Below are 20,741 nucleotides of genomic sequence, written 5' to 3'. Positions count from 1 at the left end.
AAGTGGCTTCCTAACTCAATTTGTACCCTATTCCATTGCCCATGATACTCCCAGATCAGTGGTTCTCAACCTTGGATGCACATTGAGATCACCTGCGGAAAAATTACTGATGACTTGTTCCCACCCCTGAAGATTCAGAATTAATTGATTTGAGGTAAAACCTAGTCACTGGAACTTGGAAAGCTCTCCTAATGATTCTAATTTGATGCCAAGGTTGAAGATTTTTGTCCTAGAGGTTTCCCAATACTGTATTTAGGAGTGGTAATATTCATTGGCTTCTGTATCAATCAATTTGAACAGATGTCGACTGCAACCAATATATTTATACCAGGTTACATTGACTGAATAGCAACCTCGCCTGTTTTTTATTCCCAGGGGTGTACTTGGCACGTCCTGTTCATGTATCTGAATTCCTACTATATCATGTTATACTACATATACTACACTAAGCTAGGCGAGGCTCTACTGTCGTATCTTATCCCAGGCAATGTTGCACTATGTTACACTGTGAGCTTCTTTAGGGAAGCCCCTTTCCCCCATCTCTGGCATCTATTAGGATGCCTGGGACATGTTAGAGGTTTGAAAAATACTGCTGGATGAAAAGAAGGGGTGCCATCTCCTCTCCAACATACACTTTTGTTTACACACATACACACACACACGTGTACATACACTCTCACTATTTGCCCTCATGGCAGGGCCCACCAATAGTCTTCCTGGGGACATTTGAATAGGTACCTACTAGATCAGAGCAGGGCAGCAAATCTGCCATTCACGCAAGCTGGATGAAGAGAATATGGAATGCATGAGTATGAGCAGAACAACCTCATTTAACACAAACCTCAAGGCCTTACCTTCGTTGCCTCAAAAATCTCATCAAAGTCTGTGGGCAGGTTTCTGTTCTGTAACCACAAGGCATGACTGATGAGCATGAAATGAATGATGAGATAATGACATGAAACAGTTAACCAGAGAGGGCTGTAATTCTTACCGGGGTGGCTGCAGCAAACCGTTCTTCAAAATCCTCAAACGAATAGCCGTTCTGAAAGTGGAAGGGATGATGAATGAGGATGAAGTGAATGACACACAAATGACATGGATTTATGAGCTTAATGATGACAGTATCTATGGTTCACACTTCCATGGTCTCAGTAGGCAGGAGCTGTTTCCAATGTCTGTGAAAATCTTGGAATATGTTTCTAGCATAAGTAGATGATAAAACATGGGTCTGATTAGGAAATACAGCAATGGTAAGTTTGTAAGTTTAAAGTCCATCTTCTTGCAATTATAGACATTGCCCTGCAGTTACAGACATCAGCAGTGGCTATGGATAAGAACATGCTGTTTACACTCGAGATTTTTCTTTTAAAAGAACAGAATGTCATCTTGTGCTTTAGCCAAACTTTACAGCTGGTTTCCATGTGTTTTTATACATGTTGTCTTCTCTGCTTGAAATGCTCTTCCCCTTGGCCAGGCACTGTGGCTCACGCCTGTAATCCCAGCACTTTGGGAGGCCGAGGCAGGCAGATCACGAGGTCAGGAGATCGACACCAGCCTGGCCAACATAGTGAAACCCCATCTCTACTAAAAATACAAAAAATTAGCCAGGCGTGGTGGCAGGCACCTGTAATCCCAGCTACTCAGGAAGCTGAGGCAGGAGAATCGCTTGAATCCAGTAGGCGGAGGTTGCAGTGAGCCGAGATCGTGCCATTGCACACTCCAGCCTGGGTGACAGAGCAGACTCCATTTCAAAAAAAAAAAAAAAAAAAAAAAAAGGAAAGAAATCCTCTTCCCCTCATCTCTGCAAGCTCAGTGCTCCCCAAATTCTTCAAACCCATCTCAAAAGCCACCTCCTCCATGAAGAGTCTCTCTGTCTTTTGAATTGAAATCCTCCTGGGTGTCCTCAGTACATTATCTATGTCTATTACACCATGAACTTCCTCAAGCAGCTGGTAGAGGGTCTCCCCCTGCAGCTGGTAGAGGGTCTGGCACATAGCAGCCCTCAAAAATACAGAAATGAATGCACGTCCTAGAAGTAGCTGGCAGTGGGAAACATTTAATTGCTTTGTTAACTTTGTATTTGATTGTTTATATCACACATTATAGGTATGTGTAATATATCATATACATGTATATTTTAATGGCCATGTTCTGGTCTATATGTATAAGCTAATTATTCTTTGGATGATTTCCAAATAGTAAAACATTAATATAAATCTGCTAATATGGACATTAAAATGGAGTTATTACGCATGAATAGTTTTGAGGAGAGCTTTTGGCAATGGAGGAGTGGGAAAACTATCACCCATAGCCTCATAGTACTGTGCTTTGTCAGAATTTGCTTTCACCCTGTCTATAGGACACGTGACTGTTACTTCCCTCAGCCCCAGTTACAGAGTGCAGAGCAGAGCAGAGTGGAAGAATCAACGTGCCCGGGCCCACTAAGGCAGAGCCTTCAGGTCAACCACCAACCACCTGTTTCCACCAGCCCGTGGTTCAACATGACTTAACTGTGGCTTCAATGAGAGGAAAAGCCACCACATCAAATAACCATAGACATTATTATTATTATTTGGCCAGAGGTGGGGAGAGGTGGTGAGACAATATTAGTCTAAGTGATCCTATAATCTATGGTGTGGCCTAAGAGGTTAAGGTTATGTGGCTACATCCTTTATAAATTCACACACTCCTAGCAATTTATGGCAGAGCCCCTACCAACCAGCTCTGGGTCATAACTTTTAATAAAAACATTTTTTAGTGTCCAAAATCTCATTACATCTGTCCAATATAAAAAAGCAAATGGCTTCAGAGCATGATGGATGAATTAAATAAATTTGAAAAACAGCCTGTGATACAGGCTCATAAAACCCCCCACCATGTCCCATATAATGAAAATGTGGGAGGATAACCAGTGTCAGCATGAGCGTGTTGTCACCTTCCTGGGAAAGGAGAGGTGGCCTTTGGTGAGGTGTGGAGCTGAGGTGTGATGAGGTGATTTCTTTGAATTCAGTTGAAGCTTGGTCTGAGCAGATGAACAAATGCATTTTTTTGGAATCACACGGATATGGACCGGGTCCTGGCCACATCAGGCCATGGATGTGCTGGCCATGTAACCCTTAACAAGTTGATTAACCTCAGTTTTCTCATCTTTAAAGTGGAGTGGGTAATGACATCATGGCAAGTTTATTGAGCAGTTTAATTGAGATGTGTGTGCAAAGTCTTGTTTGGTGTTTAGCACATAGTAGATGCCCAAGGAATAGTAGCTATTATTATCTTCTCCTATTTTTGGCTCATTTCAGTAACGCACATGCATTTTTTTTTTTTTTTTTTTGAGACACGGTCTCACTCTGTCACAGGTTGGAGTGCAGTGGTGCGATGTTGGCTCACTGCAACCTTCGTCTCCCAGGCTTAAGTGATTCTCCTGCCTCAGCCTCCTGAGTAGCTGGAATTACAGGTGCATACCACCATGCCTGGCTAATTTTTGTAGTTTTAGTAGAGATGGGGTTTTGCCAGTTTGGCCAGGCTGGTCTCGAACTCCTGACCTCAGCCTTCCTCAGCCACCAAGCCTGGCCCCAATGCACATATTTTTTAATGCTAGGAAATTATTATTACATAATATTTAGAAATAGAGGAAAAAGAAATGAAAATCTTTCCAATGGCCTCTCTTTAGAAACCACCTCCAACCAAGAGCCCAACATTTCCTAGACCTCCCATCCTTACTCCTGAACCCTTCAATCCATTCTTGAATCCATCTTCTCTCTTTTGCCCTGCTCTTGGCTACGGTCTTGTCTGATCATCTTCATCCCATCCTTATCTTTTTTTACCTTTTGTCTACCTTACTGTTCTAACTCTGGCTCAGTCATTTCTCAGAGCTGCTCTCTTACAGCTACCTGTTCGGGGCAACATTTGGAGACACCCAGTGCACTTCCTCCAGCCAGCGGGGAGATGCTTCCAGCTAATAAATACACTTTTTCCCAGGTGATTCTTATAGACAAAATCTGATCTACTCCCTAGTCTCTCCAAATTGCTAAATCTTGTTTTACCCACAATTACCACTTGAGTTTTAATTCATTTATATTAAAGTCTTTTTTGTTTTGTTTCTTACAGACTTTTTCATACTATCATAGCATGTACACAGTTTTGTATTCCTTTAAAAACTCAACATGACATCAAATTTACTCGCAACTTAAGCTTCCAGTGAGGAAATATAAAACAGAATATTCTCTCATGTTGTTTCAATATGGTTCTGGCTTGAATCGTCATTAAAACACTGAAATAAAGTTCCCACAGGGAGTTTATCTTCCTATAATCTCTTTTTGAAACAGTGGGGACGCTATGATTCCATTACTGAGTAAGGCAACAAGGAAGACCAGATTCATGTTATTCTTACAGGAAAAATGACAGTGGATAAGGGACTTGGGATAAAAAAAATCTCACAAAGGAAGAAAATTTTTTTATGGCTTCCAAATCAGAAACTGCTGTGGTTCTCACTCCTGGCTGCATAGTGTAATCCTTTGGGGCAGCTGCTGATGCCAGAGCCACATCATCAAAGATTTGGATTGTACTGGTCTAGGGTGGGGCCCTGGTATCAGTAGGTTTTAAAAGCTCCCCAGGCGATGCTAATGTGCAGCTGGATTTGCAAATCACCATGCTGGGGAATAAACTCTCAGTAGGAATAATTAGCAGAAGGTTCCTAGGAAAACTGAAGCTGCCTTGATTGATTAGGCAATTGATTAATTAATTTCTTCAATGAACATTCACTGGGTGCTTTCCACATGCCATGTCCTGGCTGGGCACTGGCAATACCTAGATGAACAACACATGGTCCTTCTTTTCATAAGGTCAGAGCAGAGCTATACTGTATAATCTTTGTAGCTTGGGGTGGACAGTTGTGGGACAAGGACCACACAAGGCTTCTAGATCTAAACTCAGAGCTCAGACCAAGGCTGAAAAAAAACAAAAACAAAAAACAAAAAACAAAACAAAAAAACAATTCAATTATCCATTTAGAAGGTTCAAGAGAAACGGATTAACTTAAGTGATTTTTAACTGCACTAAGGTGGGTACTATTAAGGACACCTACTGATTCCAGGCATCTGAATGCATGTTACATTTCCCTAATGAAGGAGTTAACAAGGAAGACACATGCTAATGAAGACTAATTCCTTCTGGGGTATCTAGGAATTTGTGCTCTTTGTCACCTTTACCCAAGAGTGAACAGCCACTTTCCCATTTCTTGGCAGAGAGAGATGGGAAAGCTCTGTTTGGCAATTGAAGAACAAGGGCAAGTGGCTTGAGATGGGGAATAGAAACTCTGATTTTAATAAATGATCTCTAGACCAGCCCTGTCCAATAGAACTTTTTGGGATGATGTAAAGTTCTCTATCTGTGCTGTCCAATACAGCAGTCAGTAGATACATGCACACTTCAAATATGGCTAGCGTGTCTGATGAACTAAATTTTAAATTTTATTACATTTTCATTATTTTTGATTTAATAGCTTCATGTGGCTAGTGGCTACAGTATTGGACAGCATGACTCTAGATAAAATATATTTAAAAATAATCTTCCAGTTAACTGGGTGCTTCCTAAATACTCGACATAGTCCTTCCTTATATATTCTCTTCTATTCTTTTAAAGAATATCCTATATTTGCATTGACTGGAAGATGTCTATGGGAGAATTGATTTCTTTGCTATGTCTAGACAGTACCATGAAATCAAATTCAGTTTGCAAAAGCAGCAGACTTCTTCTAGCTATAAGAGATTTTTTTTCACTGCCGGAGCTAAGTGAAAGCCAGATATTTGTGAAGTTTTTTAGAAGAAAGTTAGGATTCATGTTTCAAATGGAAATCCATGAAGCTTCATTAGAACTGAAACAAAATGGAACCCCATTTAATGCCAAAATGTGCCAAGCCTACTGAGATTTGGGGATCGGTGGTCTTGCTGGACTCAATACCTTGATCTAATAGAGAAATTGGTGCTGCTTTGAGATTTTGTCTTTATAATGATTGAGACGTTTCCTCTAATTACTCCAATTTGGGCCTCACTTTAGCAGCTAATAGTCCTCCTTCTTCCAGCCTCCAATTCAGGAGGATCCCAAAGGTTGTACAGAAGGTTGGAGGATAAAGGGAAATGCTTCAATCTTACAATAAAAGTTACATCTTCCCTTGAAGTGCTCACACGTGTAATATATCCACAAATCCTTGAACAACAAAATATTTACATCCAGATTCTTACAAATTAAGCTGGTTCTTGAAATGTTCTTTCTTAATATGCAAGGGAAAGTTTGGCACGGGGAATGTTGGTGCAAGGATTTTGCTGGCACCTTATTGAGACATTGCAAGAAAGGCAGAACCCAGTGGACAAAGTTCAGGGTGCTAAGCTGACCTGAACGGGCTAACGCAAATGACAGGGCATAGCTGTGGCTAAGGCCTCTGCCTCTGGATTCTTGGCCTTCTCAAATTTCATCTAATGTCAAGAAAACTAATCTGCTTGCAAGTGAAAACACTGAGTACTTTTAAAGTGAGAAATGTGATGGTTTCAGGAGAGGCAGAGTGAGGGAATGAAAAGAGAGATGTGGGGAACAGTAGTTTTCAGTTCAAACTGCTGCTCCATCACTGGCATTTCCTTGAATAAAGTTTATCATTTGAGCCTCAGTTTCCCCCTCTGCAAAAGAGGGACAACAATGCTTACAATGTGGGCTTGCAGAGAGGAAGCAGTGAGAAGACTGATGTACAGGAAAATAGCACAGCAACTGGAAGAGTAAAATTTCAACAGGTGTCATTTCCCTTTTGAAAATTACAGAAAGGGAAGGAAGGAAGGGAGGGCAGGAGGAAAAATAGTCATGGAATTATTTACTTGGTAGGTGAGGGAAAGACAAGTGCCAGGTCATGGTAAAAATTTGGGTGATATTGGTTTAGGGAGGGGATGAAGTCACCTGGAGAAGAGGCTGAAGATGCAATGTAGTCTTCACAGAGCAGATGCTCAGTCAAAGCAGCTCCTGCTCTTGGACCTTCCCCCAGTTTTTAACACTGGCAAGGCTGGACTGTTCTAGGATCCTGCCTCATCATTCCACCCACCCCACCCTTTCTCCTTCCCACTCTTCTTCCTATCCATCCCTTATACCTATTTTAGAACTCAGATTGTAACTCCATGTTTTGATGCTCAGGTTTTCTAAAAGCCAGTCAATATTTTCTTGAAAATATACATGAGGTTGGGGTTGGTGGCAAGATCTGCAGGCAGAAGATGATTATGCAATAAGCTACTAATGGCTAAATTAAGTCTGACCTCAGTAACAGTGATAAAGGAAAGGAGATATCAATTGTGATGCCTGAGAAATGACAGTGCTAGTGTTAAGGGGAGATGGTGGTAGTTCCAGAGATGTCTGTCATAAGACTGTGATCATTGGTCATCCATTCATTTACTTCTATTTATTAAATATATATGATTTACTGAGCATCTATAAACAAAGTCTTCTACCACATGAAGGAGATAGAAAACAAGAAATTATGCAGTTGGTGTTATCAGTGAGATAATTCACATAAAACCTGTAGTACATAGGGCCCAGCTCAGAATAATGACAAGATTCATGCTAGTGGTTACTAGTATTATTGTCCTTATTATTAAATACATGGCACCCAACCCCACATCGTGGGGTTGGGGAAGCTGGGGGCAACATACATTTTGAGCTGGTGGCAGTAGCAGCAGTGGGAATTTGATGGTGGAAATGCTGTTGTCATGGGATAGAGGGCAGTCATCATAAAAACAGAGATGATGATATAGCGCTCTCTGTGCTGCTGTGTCATCATCATGATAGCCAAGATGGGGCCAGGGACGGAAATTAGGAAGAAACATTGAAAACACCACCACAGACACAGAGCTCTCTAGAAACACTGGGAAAGACTATATAATTTACACACTCGTAGAAGCTTCCTGATTCTAATCCATGACTTCATCTCAAAGATCTGACATTTGACAAGGAGGATTTTAGGATTCAATGCCCTCTTCCCTTGCCTTAGCTCCTTTGTGAGGGGAAGGATCAGGCTGCAAGATGGCATTGCTACTTTAATGGCTTTTGATAGAACAAACAGATATGCACAGGTATAAATATACACAGCAAACCAGAAACCAAAGGGGAAACATTTCTAAAAGCTTGCAATTATTTGTTTTTAATGGTCTCTTCCTATCTCCTTTTTTTCTTTTAAAAATCTATTATTCTAGTTCCACATTAGCAAAAACTCAAGGATTTTTCAAAAACTCCTAACAAGATTTGGCATCAGTTCAGTACTTTGAAAAGGGAGTGAATTAGAATCACAGTAATGTGAAATTGGCTCCCATCAGCAGGATGACAGGATTCAACACACTTTTGGGGAGGAGGGCAGGGGAACTTCTCAGAGTCAGTCATCTTTCTTTGCTGCTGTGCCTCTCTTGGAGGGGTTACCACTGCGGTCCAGATGGCATCCAAATGGTAACAAGAAATATTGGAGGGAGCTGAAATCAAGCAAGAGTAGCACAGGCTCAGGCTGAATGCAGAGCAAATCAGAGGAAATCACAAATGGAGAGATGTCACAGCAAAGGAAAAAATAGCCAGGAGGGCTTTGCCTGCTGCTCTGACAGCCGTTCCATGCAAAATGTTTTTCCTTTTATTCTCCAGAGGAATGCAGATTTTACATACTTAGGAATTCATTTCCTCATTCACTTCTTCATTCTTGGATTTGATTATCAAGGCATTAATTTAATTAAGGAATAAACATTTCCCGAATGCCCATTATGAACCAGGCACTATGCCTATTCTGTGAGCACTTAGATGCTGTCCATTTTCTGAGTTGTAACAGCAAAGTTAGGGAAACTGGAGAACACTAATTCAATTCAGAGTGTGAGAAGTGCCACAACAAGGGTACTAGGCTGAGCATTTTTATAGAGCATGTACAAGTTCATTGCGGCTGTGCTGTTCCCGGGACTGAAACCAACTCCATGTGAATAGCCAAAGCAAGAATTCCATTTTTATGTGAACGGCATTGGACTCGATTACCATCCTTGAATTTTTCTTTGTTGTAACATTAGGGAAATATCCATCTCATAAGACTGAGTTGAAGATTACCCAGGATAAGATTCAAGGTAACAGTTGAGCATGTGCCTGACAAATATTAAGACTTCCATTAGTGTCTGATTATTTGGATCTTCTATTAAGTCAACAATTCAATACAGTATCTTTTAGGAATATGATGATTTTGTAGCACCTACTTGATGGGATTTTGAGCTGTTTTAAAAATTTCAGAATTGCAGAATAGAATTAGAAGAGACTGCAGAAATCTCTAACCCAACTCATCCCTGTATTTATTTTAAATCAAGAAACAGAGACCTTCAACTTTCTCAAAAACATGACAATAATAGTGGCAGATTTGGGATGACACAGCAAGTTCCCAACTCCTGGTCTAGTTCCTTTTCACTCCATCATGGTTCCTCTCACAGTTGTATAGATTAAGAGGAGACCATCATAAGCCAGAGCAGAGAAACCTAGCTCACATTTTGTAACAAGGAAACAGGCTCAAAGGAAACCCTGGCTTGCTGATAGGGAAACCATGAGGGAAATGGCTACTTCCTAGAGCTCTGAGGATCGAATGAGGCAATATTCACAACTAGATGACCTGGAAGGCAGCCTTAAGGTTTGAAGTCCAGAGGATATCTGGAAGAGCATTATCCTCGACTGTTTTTGATTGATTGTAGAACTTGAAAATAGTTTGTGTGTGTCTTAATATCACATGCCCTCTGAATAAGTCTCTAGGTATATTCTTTACCGTCTCAGGCCTTGGCATAAGACTTTTCCTCTGTCTGATTGTGATTTCCACTTTTATTTATCAAGAAAACTATAACATACCCCTAGAGGACATGTTAGCTCTAGTCAGCTCTTCAAAGCCTTCCTCCATGACCCTCAGGATGGATTAGATGACTACCCTTGGCATCACACGTGTCCAGGTACAATGACTATTGCCTTCCCTCTTTTATACTATAGCCTATGGCCTTGTAGAGACTCTAGTTCCTCATATGGGAAACTGTCTTATTCATCTTTGATTTTCTAGTACCTAGATGGCCTAGTGGTCAGCACACAGAAGGAAATTATATTGAATTGATACATTTTAAAAAACAAAATGAATAAATGGATGAACTTGTTTATATAATACAATAGAAAACTGAACAGAAAGAAACTTGGTGATAGCATGACTTATTATATGGAGGGTATGGCATTCCATATGTTGTTTTCAAATGCTTGGCATGTATGTGCATGCATGCACGCATACACATGATCACACACATGCACACATACACACACACACAATCACAGAGATTTGGCATTTGTTATTAGTAACTCCAGAAAAAAGCTGTCACATCTACCCTGCCATTTGGCCAAATGGGGCTTTACAATTAGGATAAATTACTCCATTTCTAACTTCAAAGAAATACTAGGCAGAAGTTCCAGAAAAAGTTATAAGAACAGGAATATGATGCCCTCCTAGTCCTACTAATATCTGGATGGCATTTTCAACTCACTCTTCAAGCTCCTCCCCAGTGAGACCCATCAGTGGTTCTAGTGTGTCAGCAATCTGAGATAGTCTTCACTACTGAAAGTCTCGCCAATATCTGATCAGCACTCTTTTGGATTTTAGCAATTAGTGGGTGACTATATCCCATAATTTTCAGCCTCTCAAACTTAACATGTCCAAAGGACTTTTGATCTCCCCAAACGTGTTCTTTCCTTGTCTTCCAGTTTCTATAAAGGCCACCAACTCACACCCAGATGCTCAAGTCACAAGCTACTTTAGATTCCTCTCTCTCCCACACTTTGATATGCAAGCTTTCATGAAGAAATGCTGATTCTATCCCTGAACATGTCCCAAAGCTGTCTGCCTCTCTCCGTCTTCTCTGTGGCATTCTCTTTTGCCCAAGAGTGCTACTTCCACTTTTGCCCACTTAAGTTCATCTCCCAAAGAGAGGTCAAAGTAGTCTTTAAAAAATATCAGATGAGGCCAGGTGTGGTGGCTCACACCTGTAATCCCAGCACTTTGGGAGGCTGAGGTGGGCGGATCACCTGAGGTCAGGAGTTTGAGACCAGCTTGGCCAACATGGTGAAACCCCGTCTCTACTGAAAATACAAAAATTAGCTGGGTGTGGCAGTGCATGCCTGTAGTCCCAGCTACTCAGGAGGCTGAGGCAGGAGAATCGCTTGAACCTAGGAGACGGAGGTTACAGTGAGCCGAGATCGCACCACTCCACTCCAGCTTGGGCGACAGAGCAAGACTCCTTCTCAAGAAAAAAAAAAAAAAAAGTCAGATGAGGTCTCTTATTGCACTTGTAATAAAATCCAACCTCCTCACCACTGCCTACAAAACCATCCACACTTGGGGTGTCACCTATTCTGAACTTGCCTCCACCATTCTCCCCTTTCCTACCGTGTTCTCCCTTCATGGTGAGTCACTGGCTCATTCCTGCCTCAAGGCTTTTGCCCTTGTCTTTCTCTGTTCCTGGCACACTCTTCATCTGGTTGGTTCCTTCTTATAATTCAGACTTGGGCCAGGTGTCACCTCCTCAGGGAGACCTTCTCTGACTCCACCTAATGCAGGAGTAGCCCCAGCTCTTGTTCATTGCCTTGTTTGGTTTTGTTTCAAGCACTCACTGCTCTGTTTGTCTGTTTCCTTTTCTGTTGGCAGCCTTTCCCCGTGGAAGGTGACCTGGGTTGGGACTTGGTTTGATTTGTACCTGTGCCTAGCTCAGTGCTTGACACACAGTGGACACTAGACCTTATTTGAAAAATGGGTGAAGGAATGAATGCTTGAGCAGAGCAATGCTCTGAGTGACCAGAGACTGGTTCTAGGAGGCACTAAGTGACCAGAGACTGGTTCTAGGAGGCACCTTACAGTATTGCAGAAACTATAAAATGATAACAAAAAAGACACTTCATGCAAATACTACAGGGAAAGGGAACTCTATGTTTGCCACTTTGACATCTGTGCTCTGGCCTCGGGCTTCTTTTCCTACTTGTGCTGGTGCTGGACACCTTATCTCTGAGGACCTTGTAGCCAGGGAACGAAGAAGGCATAGTTAAGGAGATCTTACCATAGATACCAAAAGCAGAAAGTGTCTTTACTCACACGTTTGCTGTATCTGTTCTATGAAAAACCTTTTTAATTAAAAGTAGCCCATATCTCCTTAGTTAAGGTCGCAGGTGGTTGGGATCATTATTTCTTGTTTTGACAAATCCACAAAGAAGACAAAAAAAGTACATTCTGGACTCAAGAGGAAGGAATGGGTCACAGGGTAATATTAAGACCTCCTCTCTTCTTGGCCAGGCAGAGGTCACTAAGGACAACAATAATTATAGCTAATGCTTAGATGGAACTTCCTCTGTATGAACCAGACACCGTTCCATGTGCATTCACATATTAACTCATTTAATTATCGCAACAAATGTGAGGTGCTGTTACTTGCCTTGTTTCCAAGAGGAAGAAACCAAGGCACAGAAGGTTTAATTAACTTGCCCAGGGTCACACAGCTAGTAAATGACCGAGCTAGAATTTTCACCTAAAGTGGGTTAGCTTTGGAGTATGTGCCCATAACAATTATGTTATAGTGAGGAGAACAAAAGGTATAAGACGACCTATGTTTTAAGACTAGGGTGAGTGGTTAGGGTTCTGGAAAGGGCAGCCATGGTGGGCAGTTTAGGAGCTTGCCCTGCTCCAGTCTAACCCAATCCTCTCTTGGAGCACCATGGCCAGATTATAGTATAAGGGCTATCCCTATAACAATGGCAGGAGGAAGGAGGCTAGAACATCCCAGGTGACTGTGGAAACAGCAACATAGAAACTGCCAAAGGGACAAGGCTATAAGGTTTTGAAATACAAGAAAGTGGGGTGGCGGCTGGGCATGGTGGCTCATGCCTGTAATCCCAGCACTTTGGGAGGCCGAGGCAAGCGCATCACTTGAGGTCAGGAGTTTGAGACCAGCCTGACCAATATGGAGAAATTCTGTCCTACTAAAAACACAAAAATTAGCTGCGCATCGTGCCACACGTCTGTAATCCCAGCTACTTGGGAGACTGAGGCAGGAGAATCACTTGAACCTGGGAAGCGGAGGTTGCAGTGAGCCGAGATCACACCACTGCATTCCAGCCTGGGTGACAGAGCGAGACTCCATCTCAAAAAAATAAAAAAGGAAAAAGAAAGAAAGTGGGGTGGGGAACCCTTAGTATTGGGCTGACAGCATGTAATGGTGAAAAAAAGGATAATTCTAGAGATAAGGACAGCAATACTGCTAACCTGCCAGAGAGAAACATAATGATATGCTGACGGAACTTCTATGATAGGCAGGAAGATGGGAGGTGGAGAAGAGAGAAAGTGTTGTAAAAAGTGAGAGTGAATGTCACCTTAATAAGAGACCTTCCTTTCAGCATAAGTAGAGAAGCAAGGGATTTATCCTTCACAATCAGACTCTATCTCCCTCTCCTTAGCATCTCAACCTCAATCTTCTTATCCATACAATGGAAAAGATAATAGTTGTCATCTTAATTAAACTGGATAAATTTAGTTGAGAATCTGAATCAGCTGGGGGAACTTTGTAAATCTCTCTTTATATATAAATAGATGCTAGCCTTACAAAAGCAGATCTATCGAATTGGGGCTAAGGAAGTTGTGTTTTTAAAAGTGTCAAAAATGATTGTTAAGCAATGAAGCCTTTGGATTCCCTGAAGTAGATACAGCTTGCCAAGCACTAAGCACACTTGCTGGCCCCTAGTAAGTGCTCAGCAAATATTAGTTTCTCGCCTCCTTTCTAAGTCACTGCAAAAACAAGTTTTGTATCCTTTGGGTTGTGACAGTCACCAATATATATTTTCTTATTCCCCATGTTCATTTATTCAGCTCTTGCTCCTTTTTTTTACACTAGACTTTGTTCATTATTCTTCTGCATCCACTAATAACGGCAGTTAAGGAGAAAGAAAGAACCTCAACATGATGATTTATCCAGAAAAGCTGAATTACTGTACCAAGACAGAATGAGTGCCAGCATCAATGGATATTTATGGGGAAACTGTATATTACAGCTCTGCTCGTTAGAGATGGTGTAGTTAAGGTTCTGTGAATGTTAATGATCTGTATTACAGAAATAATGACAGACTCACAGCAGCAGCAGCAGTTAACAGATACCCCTGAATCACATTTTCTCACCATGTAACAGATCTCCAAGTAATCTGATTTATGTCTACCAAAGGAGCAAGCATGCATCGGGGAACCTGCATCTTGGAGGGAGTACTATTGTTGCTTCAGCGCAGGTAGCATTACGGACAAAGAGTTTCAGGGACAAGAAGGATAGAAGCTTCTTGCCTTCTGTTTGAAATCTCACATATTCTGGTCTCAGAGGCAGTTTGGCCCAGCAGGAAGAGCAGTCACCAGCTTTGGGTAGGATGACCCTAAATCCTGGTTTGCCTAACACAGCTGATATTTATGCCTATTGTCCTGACATAATTGTTAATAGCAAACCCTTTTTCACTTTCAAGAGTGCCCCAGTTTGGATGATAAACTAGGTCACCTGGTTGCAGGGTCAAAGAGAGGTGGATTAGATTCTTAGTTATGCCTCTTCTAGCTGTTCTAACTTATTTAACTCCTCTGATCTTCAATATCCTTTATGGTAGAGAAGAGACCTAATCCCAACAATAGTTTGGAAGAATAACGAAATAGCATATTAAGTGCCTAGCACAGTCCATTGCTTGGTGAGGTTTCAATATTTGGTAGTTACAATTGCTTGTTATCCCTGTCTGTTAAGGACTGGATGTTTGGGTCCCTCCCAAAATTCATATGTTAAAGCCCTAACCCCCAGTGTGATAGTATTTGGAGATGGGCCCTTTAGGAGGTAATTAGGGCTAGATTAGGTCAAAAGGGTGGTATCGTCATGATACAATTAGTGGCCTTATAAGAAGGGGAAGAGATCTCTCTTCCTCTCTCTGTTCCCACCCCCTCACTACCAGATCCACACTCTGAAGAAGGGCCACATGAGGACATAAGGAGAAGCTGGTGGTCTAGAACCCCAGGAGAGACCTCTCACCAGGAATAGAGTCCACTAGCACCTTGATCTTGGACTTCACAGGCTCCATAACTCGAGAAAATAATTTTCTGTTGTTTAAACCACCTGGTCTGTGGTATTTTGTTATGGTAGCCCAAGTGGATTAAGACATGGCCCCATAGCTATGGTGCAGCCCCATCCCAGGCTCTCAAGTTACACTTAATCTTGCTGACACTATTGCTTGAGCATGGAGAGCTGCAGGCCCTCCAGCCCCATGCTTTATACACCAGTCTTCCTTCCTCCAGTAGACTAAAACCATCTTCGTTGCTGGGGCAGGTCTTGCTCATCCTTATATCTCTTAAAGCACTTGGTATAGTCCTTTGTCTACGTAATAGTTCATAATAATAACTCTGGCTGACATTTACTGATTGAGCACTTACTGTATGCCAGGTGCTGTTATAAATATCTTATGTGCATTACTTTATTCAATTCTTAAAAGAACTCTATGAGGTAGTTACCACAGTCATTATCCTCATTTTACAGATGAATACACTGAGGCACAAAGAAGTTTAAATAACCCACCCAAGGTCCCACCGCTGGTAAGTAAGGAATAAAAATTTCAAGCCCAAATAGTCAGGCTGCAAAGCTCATATTCTTAACTGTAATACCATGTTCCCTATCAATTAACCAGTCCCTACTCTTATATCAAAGACAAAAGTAATTACATCTCTTCTTATTTAATCCACATAATAACCCAGGGAAGTAGCTCTTTCCATCTTGTTAACTGGTCACTAAAAATCCAAAAGATAAAGCAACTTGCCTAGAATCATACAGCTAAGAAGTATAGGCTCCAACTAACTTCAAATTTCATGTTCTTTCTGTAGTTTTATCGCCTCCCAAAGAGCGGGCTCCCAATCTGTGTTCATGAATTATAGAATAATGAAGTCTTAGATGGGAAATAACCTGAAAACCATCCTCATCTGTCCTCTTCACTTCTCCTACCCATGTAATAACGAGTGGATTATTCTGGACAGTAGTTTTCATACTACCCTCTCTGGATCTCTTTCCTTCTAGAACTTTCTATCTTTCAGAGTTAGTAGGTGGGGGGGCTTCAAGATGAATAGGTTTTGAGGCTCCAACTCAGCTTCAACTATATCTCCTCTTTCATCTGTTTATATAGCAGGATACCAGGCATGTTTCATTTGAATAATTTTGGAAAAAGTTTGGAGGCTACTCTTCCAGGGTACCAGTGGCCTGCATTGTAGCAGAGAGACGGGGTGATCGCTATTATTCAGACATGCTTTCTTTACAACACACAACTGAGCAAACAAGACAGCAGGCAACTGCATATGCGACCACTTATCCCTTTCCCGATTTGCATTTGTGGAAAACAAGTTTCAGATTTAACAGCAAGTCTTTTACAACTCTGCTTGACTCCATTAATGACAGCTCAGTTTTTCAACGTTGCAAGAAAAAGAGCCAGATATCATTCAGAGTGATAATGTGACAACCCAAATGTGAGTCCTGGACTGAGAACAGAATGGAAGATGAAAGGAATTAATGCTCTTTGGCTAGAACCTGAAGGCAGCAGGTGGAAAGGCTGATGTACAAACAGTCTTAGAAGTTAGAGACGTACTTTGGGAGGCCAAGGCAGGCGGATCACGAGGTCAGGAGATCGAGACCATCCTGGCTAACACGGTGAAACCCCGTCTCTACTAAAAATACAAAAAAAATTAGCCGGGTGTGGTGGCGGGCGCCTGTAGTCCCAGCTACTCGGGAGGCTGAGGCAGGAGAATGGCATGAACCTGGGAGGCGGAGGTTGCAGTGAGCAGAGATCGTGCCACTGCACTCCAGCCTGGGCAACAGAGCAAGACTCCGTCTCAAAAAAAAAAAAAAAAAAAAAAAAAAGAAGTTAGAAACGTAAATTCCCATGCATGTAACTGACAGAGCCTACAGGGAGGAGACAGAGTGCTTGGTCCCTGTCTTCTGGTTACCTGACCTTCCAAAGCATGTCACCTCAGAGCTAGCTCCAGCTCCCTGTTTGTCTCATCCCAGTCATACACTCAAATTCATCTCGCTCTTTCATCTGCAATACCTGCCCCTAGGCTACACCCACAGCAGCCCTCACATGCCTCCCCTTAACCTCTTTGCCCTCAGACCCATTCTTGCCCTTCCTCTAGTTTGTGCTGTAACACAGGAGGCTGATTGCCATAAACTGTATTGCCTGGGCTCGTTTGCCAACACACTTCCACTTTGATTTGGTCAACAAGGAGGCAGTAGTTGGAATTTGAATAGTGGGTAGAAGGAAGAAGCAGTGGGTTCTCTCCCAGCTCTCTTCTGGCAGTATTTGTGGCAGTGGCTGAGTCTCCTGCATGGGTTTAGCTTCCACCAGGCAGCCCCTCTCTCTGTGCTCTGGGACCTCACTGGGCAGCTCTCTCTCTGGTCCCAGTGCCTGCTGGCTCTGCTAACACTGTCTCTTCCGTCCTTCTATCCCTAAGGACCGTAGCCAGTTCTGATTATTATTAATCTGGGTTGCCCTGCTGTCCCTTGTTTGGTTTTTCCACTCTTCTAACACCTTTGTAACTAGTTCCTCATATTAAATCCCCTCTATTAAACTACCTGGCATGGGATCTGTTTTTCTGACTCTATCCTGAATGGATACACTTAAATAATTCCATTAGCTTCTTAATGGTCTCCCGACCTGCCAAGCCACCTGCCACAAGCCACCAGAGGTACACTGAAAAAAGCAAAACTGATGTTGTCATTCTACCACCTGAAAGCATCAGTGACTTCCTAACAGCTCCCAGATTCTCAGCACCACATTTCAGACCCTTTGCTCACTGGGGGTTTCCCTTGGCATCCTCATCTCCTGCTCCCAAGGAGGCACCCTATGGTCCTGCCACCTCAGACTTAGTCATCAGCCCCTGCGATATGACAGGCTCTTCTACATTGCCATGCTTTTAAACATTCAGTTCCTTCTTCCGGAATACTGTTCCACCCTTTCTCCAGAGACAAACTCCCATCATCTTTTAAGATTCTATTTAAGCTGTACACCCTGGGTGAAGACCTCATTAAACTCCTTCAGGCAAAGTTTACTGCTCCCACACTATGCTCTCTTAGCATCTTCTACACAGCCTCTCACACCCTTGATTATATGAATCACAATTATTTTTATAGGTCTATCTCCTTGAGACCATGACAATTCTAAAGCAGCCTATCTTTATATCCCTAGTGAAGAGAATGCTGTCTGGTAGGGCACAGGTTTTTGGTAAATGTTTGCCCAATGGAGGAATAAATGAATAAATAGAAATTGTAAGGGAACTCAAATAGAATAAGTGTTTCTAGCAACTGGAGCTCTGGGATTACAAAAGTAATGAAGGTCTGTCATTGTAGGTATGTGAGCTCAAGCCCAATATTCAGCAACATTCATCCACACCTATCAAAAATATTCTTCAGGGATTCTTGCATTGGAGGAGAGGCGAAACCAAATAACCTCTTTTTAATGTTGCTGTTAACTCCAAGACTCTAGAAATTCAGGATTCTATCTCAGGACAATGTTTGTTAAGTACGGCTAAAAGAAAGCTCATCTAAGAAACATCAAAAGGGACAACCTTATATTTCATTTGTGGGAATATGCAGATTCAAATTCCCTTCCCTTACTTCAGTACACCTCCTCTTGTGTGACATCTATGTTAACTGCATTGTAATAATTATGATTCTTCTACAATGTGGTGCTTAATGAGGAAGTGAAATTGACAAACGTTCCGACAAGATTTAATTCAATTATCCAACATCTTGACCCAGATTTCAAACTAAAGGAAAAACCAACTGCTCAATTGTGAATGAAAATTTATTTGCCATAAAAGATGGGAGTTGTAGGGGGGAAGTAGGGAACAGTTGTCCAGAGAATTTTTGCAATTCTTCACATTAATGGATTGAAGCTTCCGACATGTGCAGCCGGGAAAATGAATTAAAGCTAAGGCAAGGAAAGTCAACCAAATACTGATTGCTGGGGGACAGGGTGTTTTCAGGATGGGATGCAGGGTGGCAATATGAGAATCTTTCTAAGCTTGAGGGGTGAGAGGCTTTCATTAGATTTGTTATCTGGGGTTCCCAAACATCTCTTCAACAACCAGTACGAAGAAAGCAGTGTGCCAGACAGAATGAAGTTTCAGGGATGACTTAGACATGGGCATGCCTGCTTGGAACTCAGTCTAAAGAAGGAGAGAGATGTTCACAGCTAGCTGGGGAGGGCTGGGCCTCGTAAGGTGCTCATTATAAAAACTCTAGAAACAGCAAGTAATGGAAGATGAACATGAGGCTGAGTATTAATTCCAACTAAGCTAAGGGTGAGGAGATGGACAGCTGTACATTTCCTTTCATCATAAAGGCAGTAGGTTTTAGTAGAAATTGTTTGGGCCCCTGACTCAGAACAACCTGGGATTCAAATTCTGGCTCTGCCAAGTACTAGAGCTTTGTGATTGTGGGTGAGGTTTATGACCTCTTTAAACACCAGTTTCTTTATATGTAAATCACGTCTACCTGCTAGGGTTGTGATTACTGGGGAAAAAAAAAAAAAAAAAAGCTGAATCAAGAGCCGAGGCTGTCCATGGCATACAGCAGATGCTCAATAAAGTCTAGCTACTTTTTCTACAGCAAAATCAACCTTAGATTCTTAGTACATATGGTTAGTGGCTTGGCACTATACAACAAAGAAAGAAACTGAGTCAAAGGCTGGGATGTCATATCTGATCATCAGAATTTTTATCATTTTCTCCCAGGATATCTCCTTTTCAGGGCACACCAGATAGTTCTGTAGCCCTGATTTCAAGCTCTCAAGAAAGAAACTAAGGAGAAACAGATTTTTCTAGGCACATACTCTGTGTCTGATGCTTGTTCAGTGAGGTAACTGGATTACAATACTTGAGAAAGTTCTTTGCATCCAAAGCATTAAGTTCAGAAGGCAACACCATAACTCACTTCTGTGCATTTCAGAGTGAGCTACTTTAATGTCAAGTTATTAACGGTGAAGACAGGAATGGGGCCACCGGGGTATCTGACATGGTAGCTGAGATACTGGGAGCAAGATATTGAGATAAATACTGGCCTATATAATGAATATGGTGACAAATGGAATGGGAGAGCAGATGAATAATTCTAACGTCCATTAGGGCAATCCCCTTCACGATATAGGAATCCCTTATAGAACCATTGATCCATTGCTTGAATACTCTTAGGGGCAGAGAGCTCACTACTCGATGAGGTTGTCCATTCCTCTGAAAATCAGCTCAGATTACCTGAAATGTTTTTCTTATATTTAGCCCAGATGTTCACTCTCTTATTATACTACTGTGCTCTTCCCCTTAATCGTGAAACAGCCTGTAAAATAACTGGAGGCAACTAACACATATCATCCCTAGGTCTTCTCTTCCTCAGGGTTTCATAAAAGCACCTTCCCATCTTCTTTGCAGAAACTGCTTTCACACATATTACCTGTGAGTCTCATGGGGCCCTGAGATGTCAGTAGTGGATGGCCGCTATTCCCATTTTGCAGATAAGGAAAATGAATCTCAGAAAGTTGAAGTGATCAACAAAGATCATACCCAAAGTGAGGAAAGAATCTTAGGGGGGTCTGATCATTCCTTTCAATTTTGGAATCCATGTTTCATCAAAAGGAAAATTTTTTAAAAA

General features: G+C 41.9%; 1 protein-coding gene across 8 annotated transcripts in view; it reads right to left on the bottom strand.

Moving 5' to 3' along the window:
- Nucleotides 1-20,741, bottom strand: part of DAB1 (DAB adaptor protein 1) — a 431,942-nt gene that overhangs the window by 38,345 nt on the left and 372,856 nt on the right. For 4 of the 8 annotated variants that reach the window (XM_063655164.1, XM_063655159.1, XM_063655155.1 and 1 more), the window contains 2 exons: nt 992-1,042; nt 855-902 (listed from right to left, as the gene is read on the bottom strand). The exons of 2 other annotated variants lie outside the window; for them this stretch is intronic. In XM_063655164.1, coding sequence (XP_063511234.1) covers nt 855-902; nt 992-1,042 — 99 coding nt within the window. The remainder of the gene's footprint in view (nt 1-854; nt 903-991; nt 1,043-20,741) is intronic. 2 more of the 8 variants (XM_063655172.1, XM_063655169.1) reach the window with 1 other exon arrangement.

Source organism: Pongo pygmaeus, chromosome 1 (assembly GCF_028885625.2).
Source record: "Pongo pygmaeus isolate AG05252 chromosome 1, NHGRI_mPonPyg2-v2.0_pri, whole genome shotgun sequence".
Taxonomy (NCBI): Eukaryota; Metazoa; Chordata; class Mammalia; order Primates; family Hominidae; genus Pongo; species Pongo pygmaeus.
This window is presented reverse-complemented; position numbering and strand designations above follow the sequence as displayed.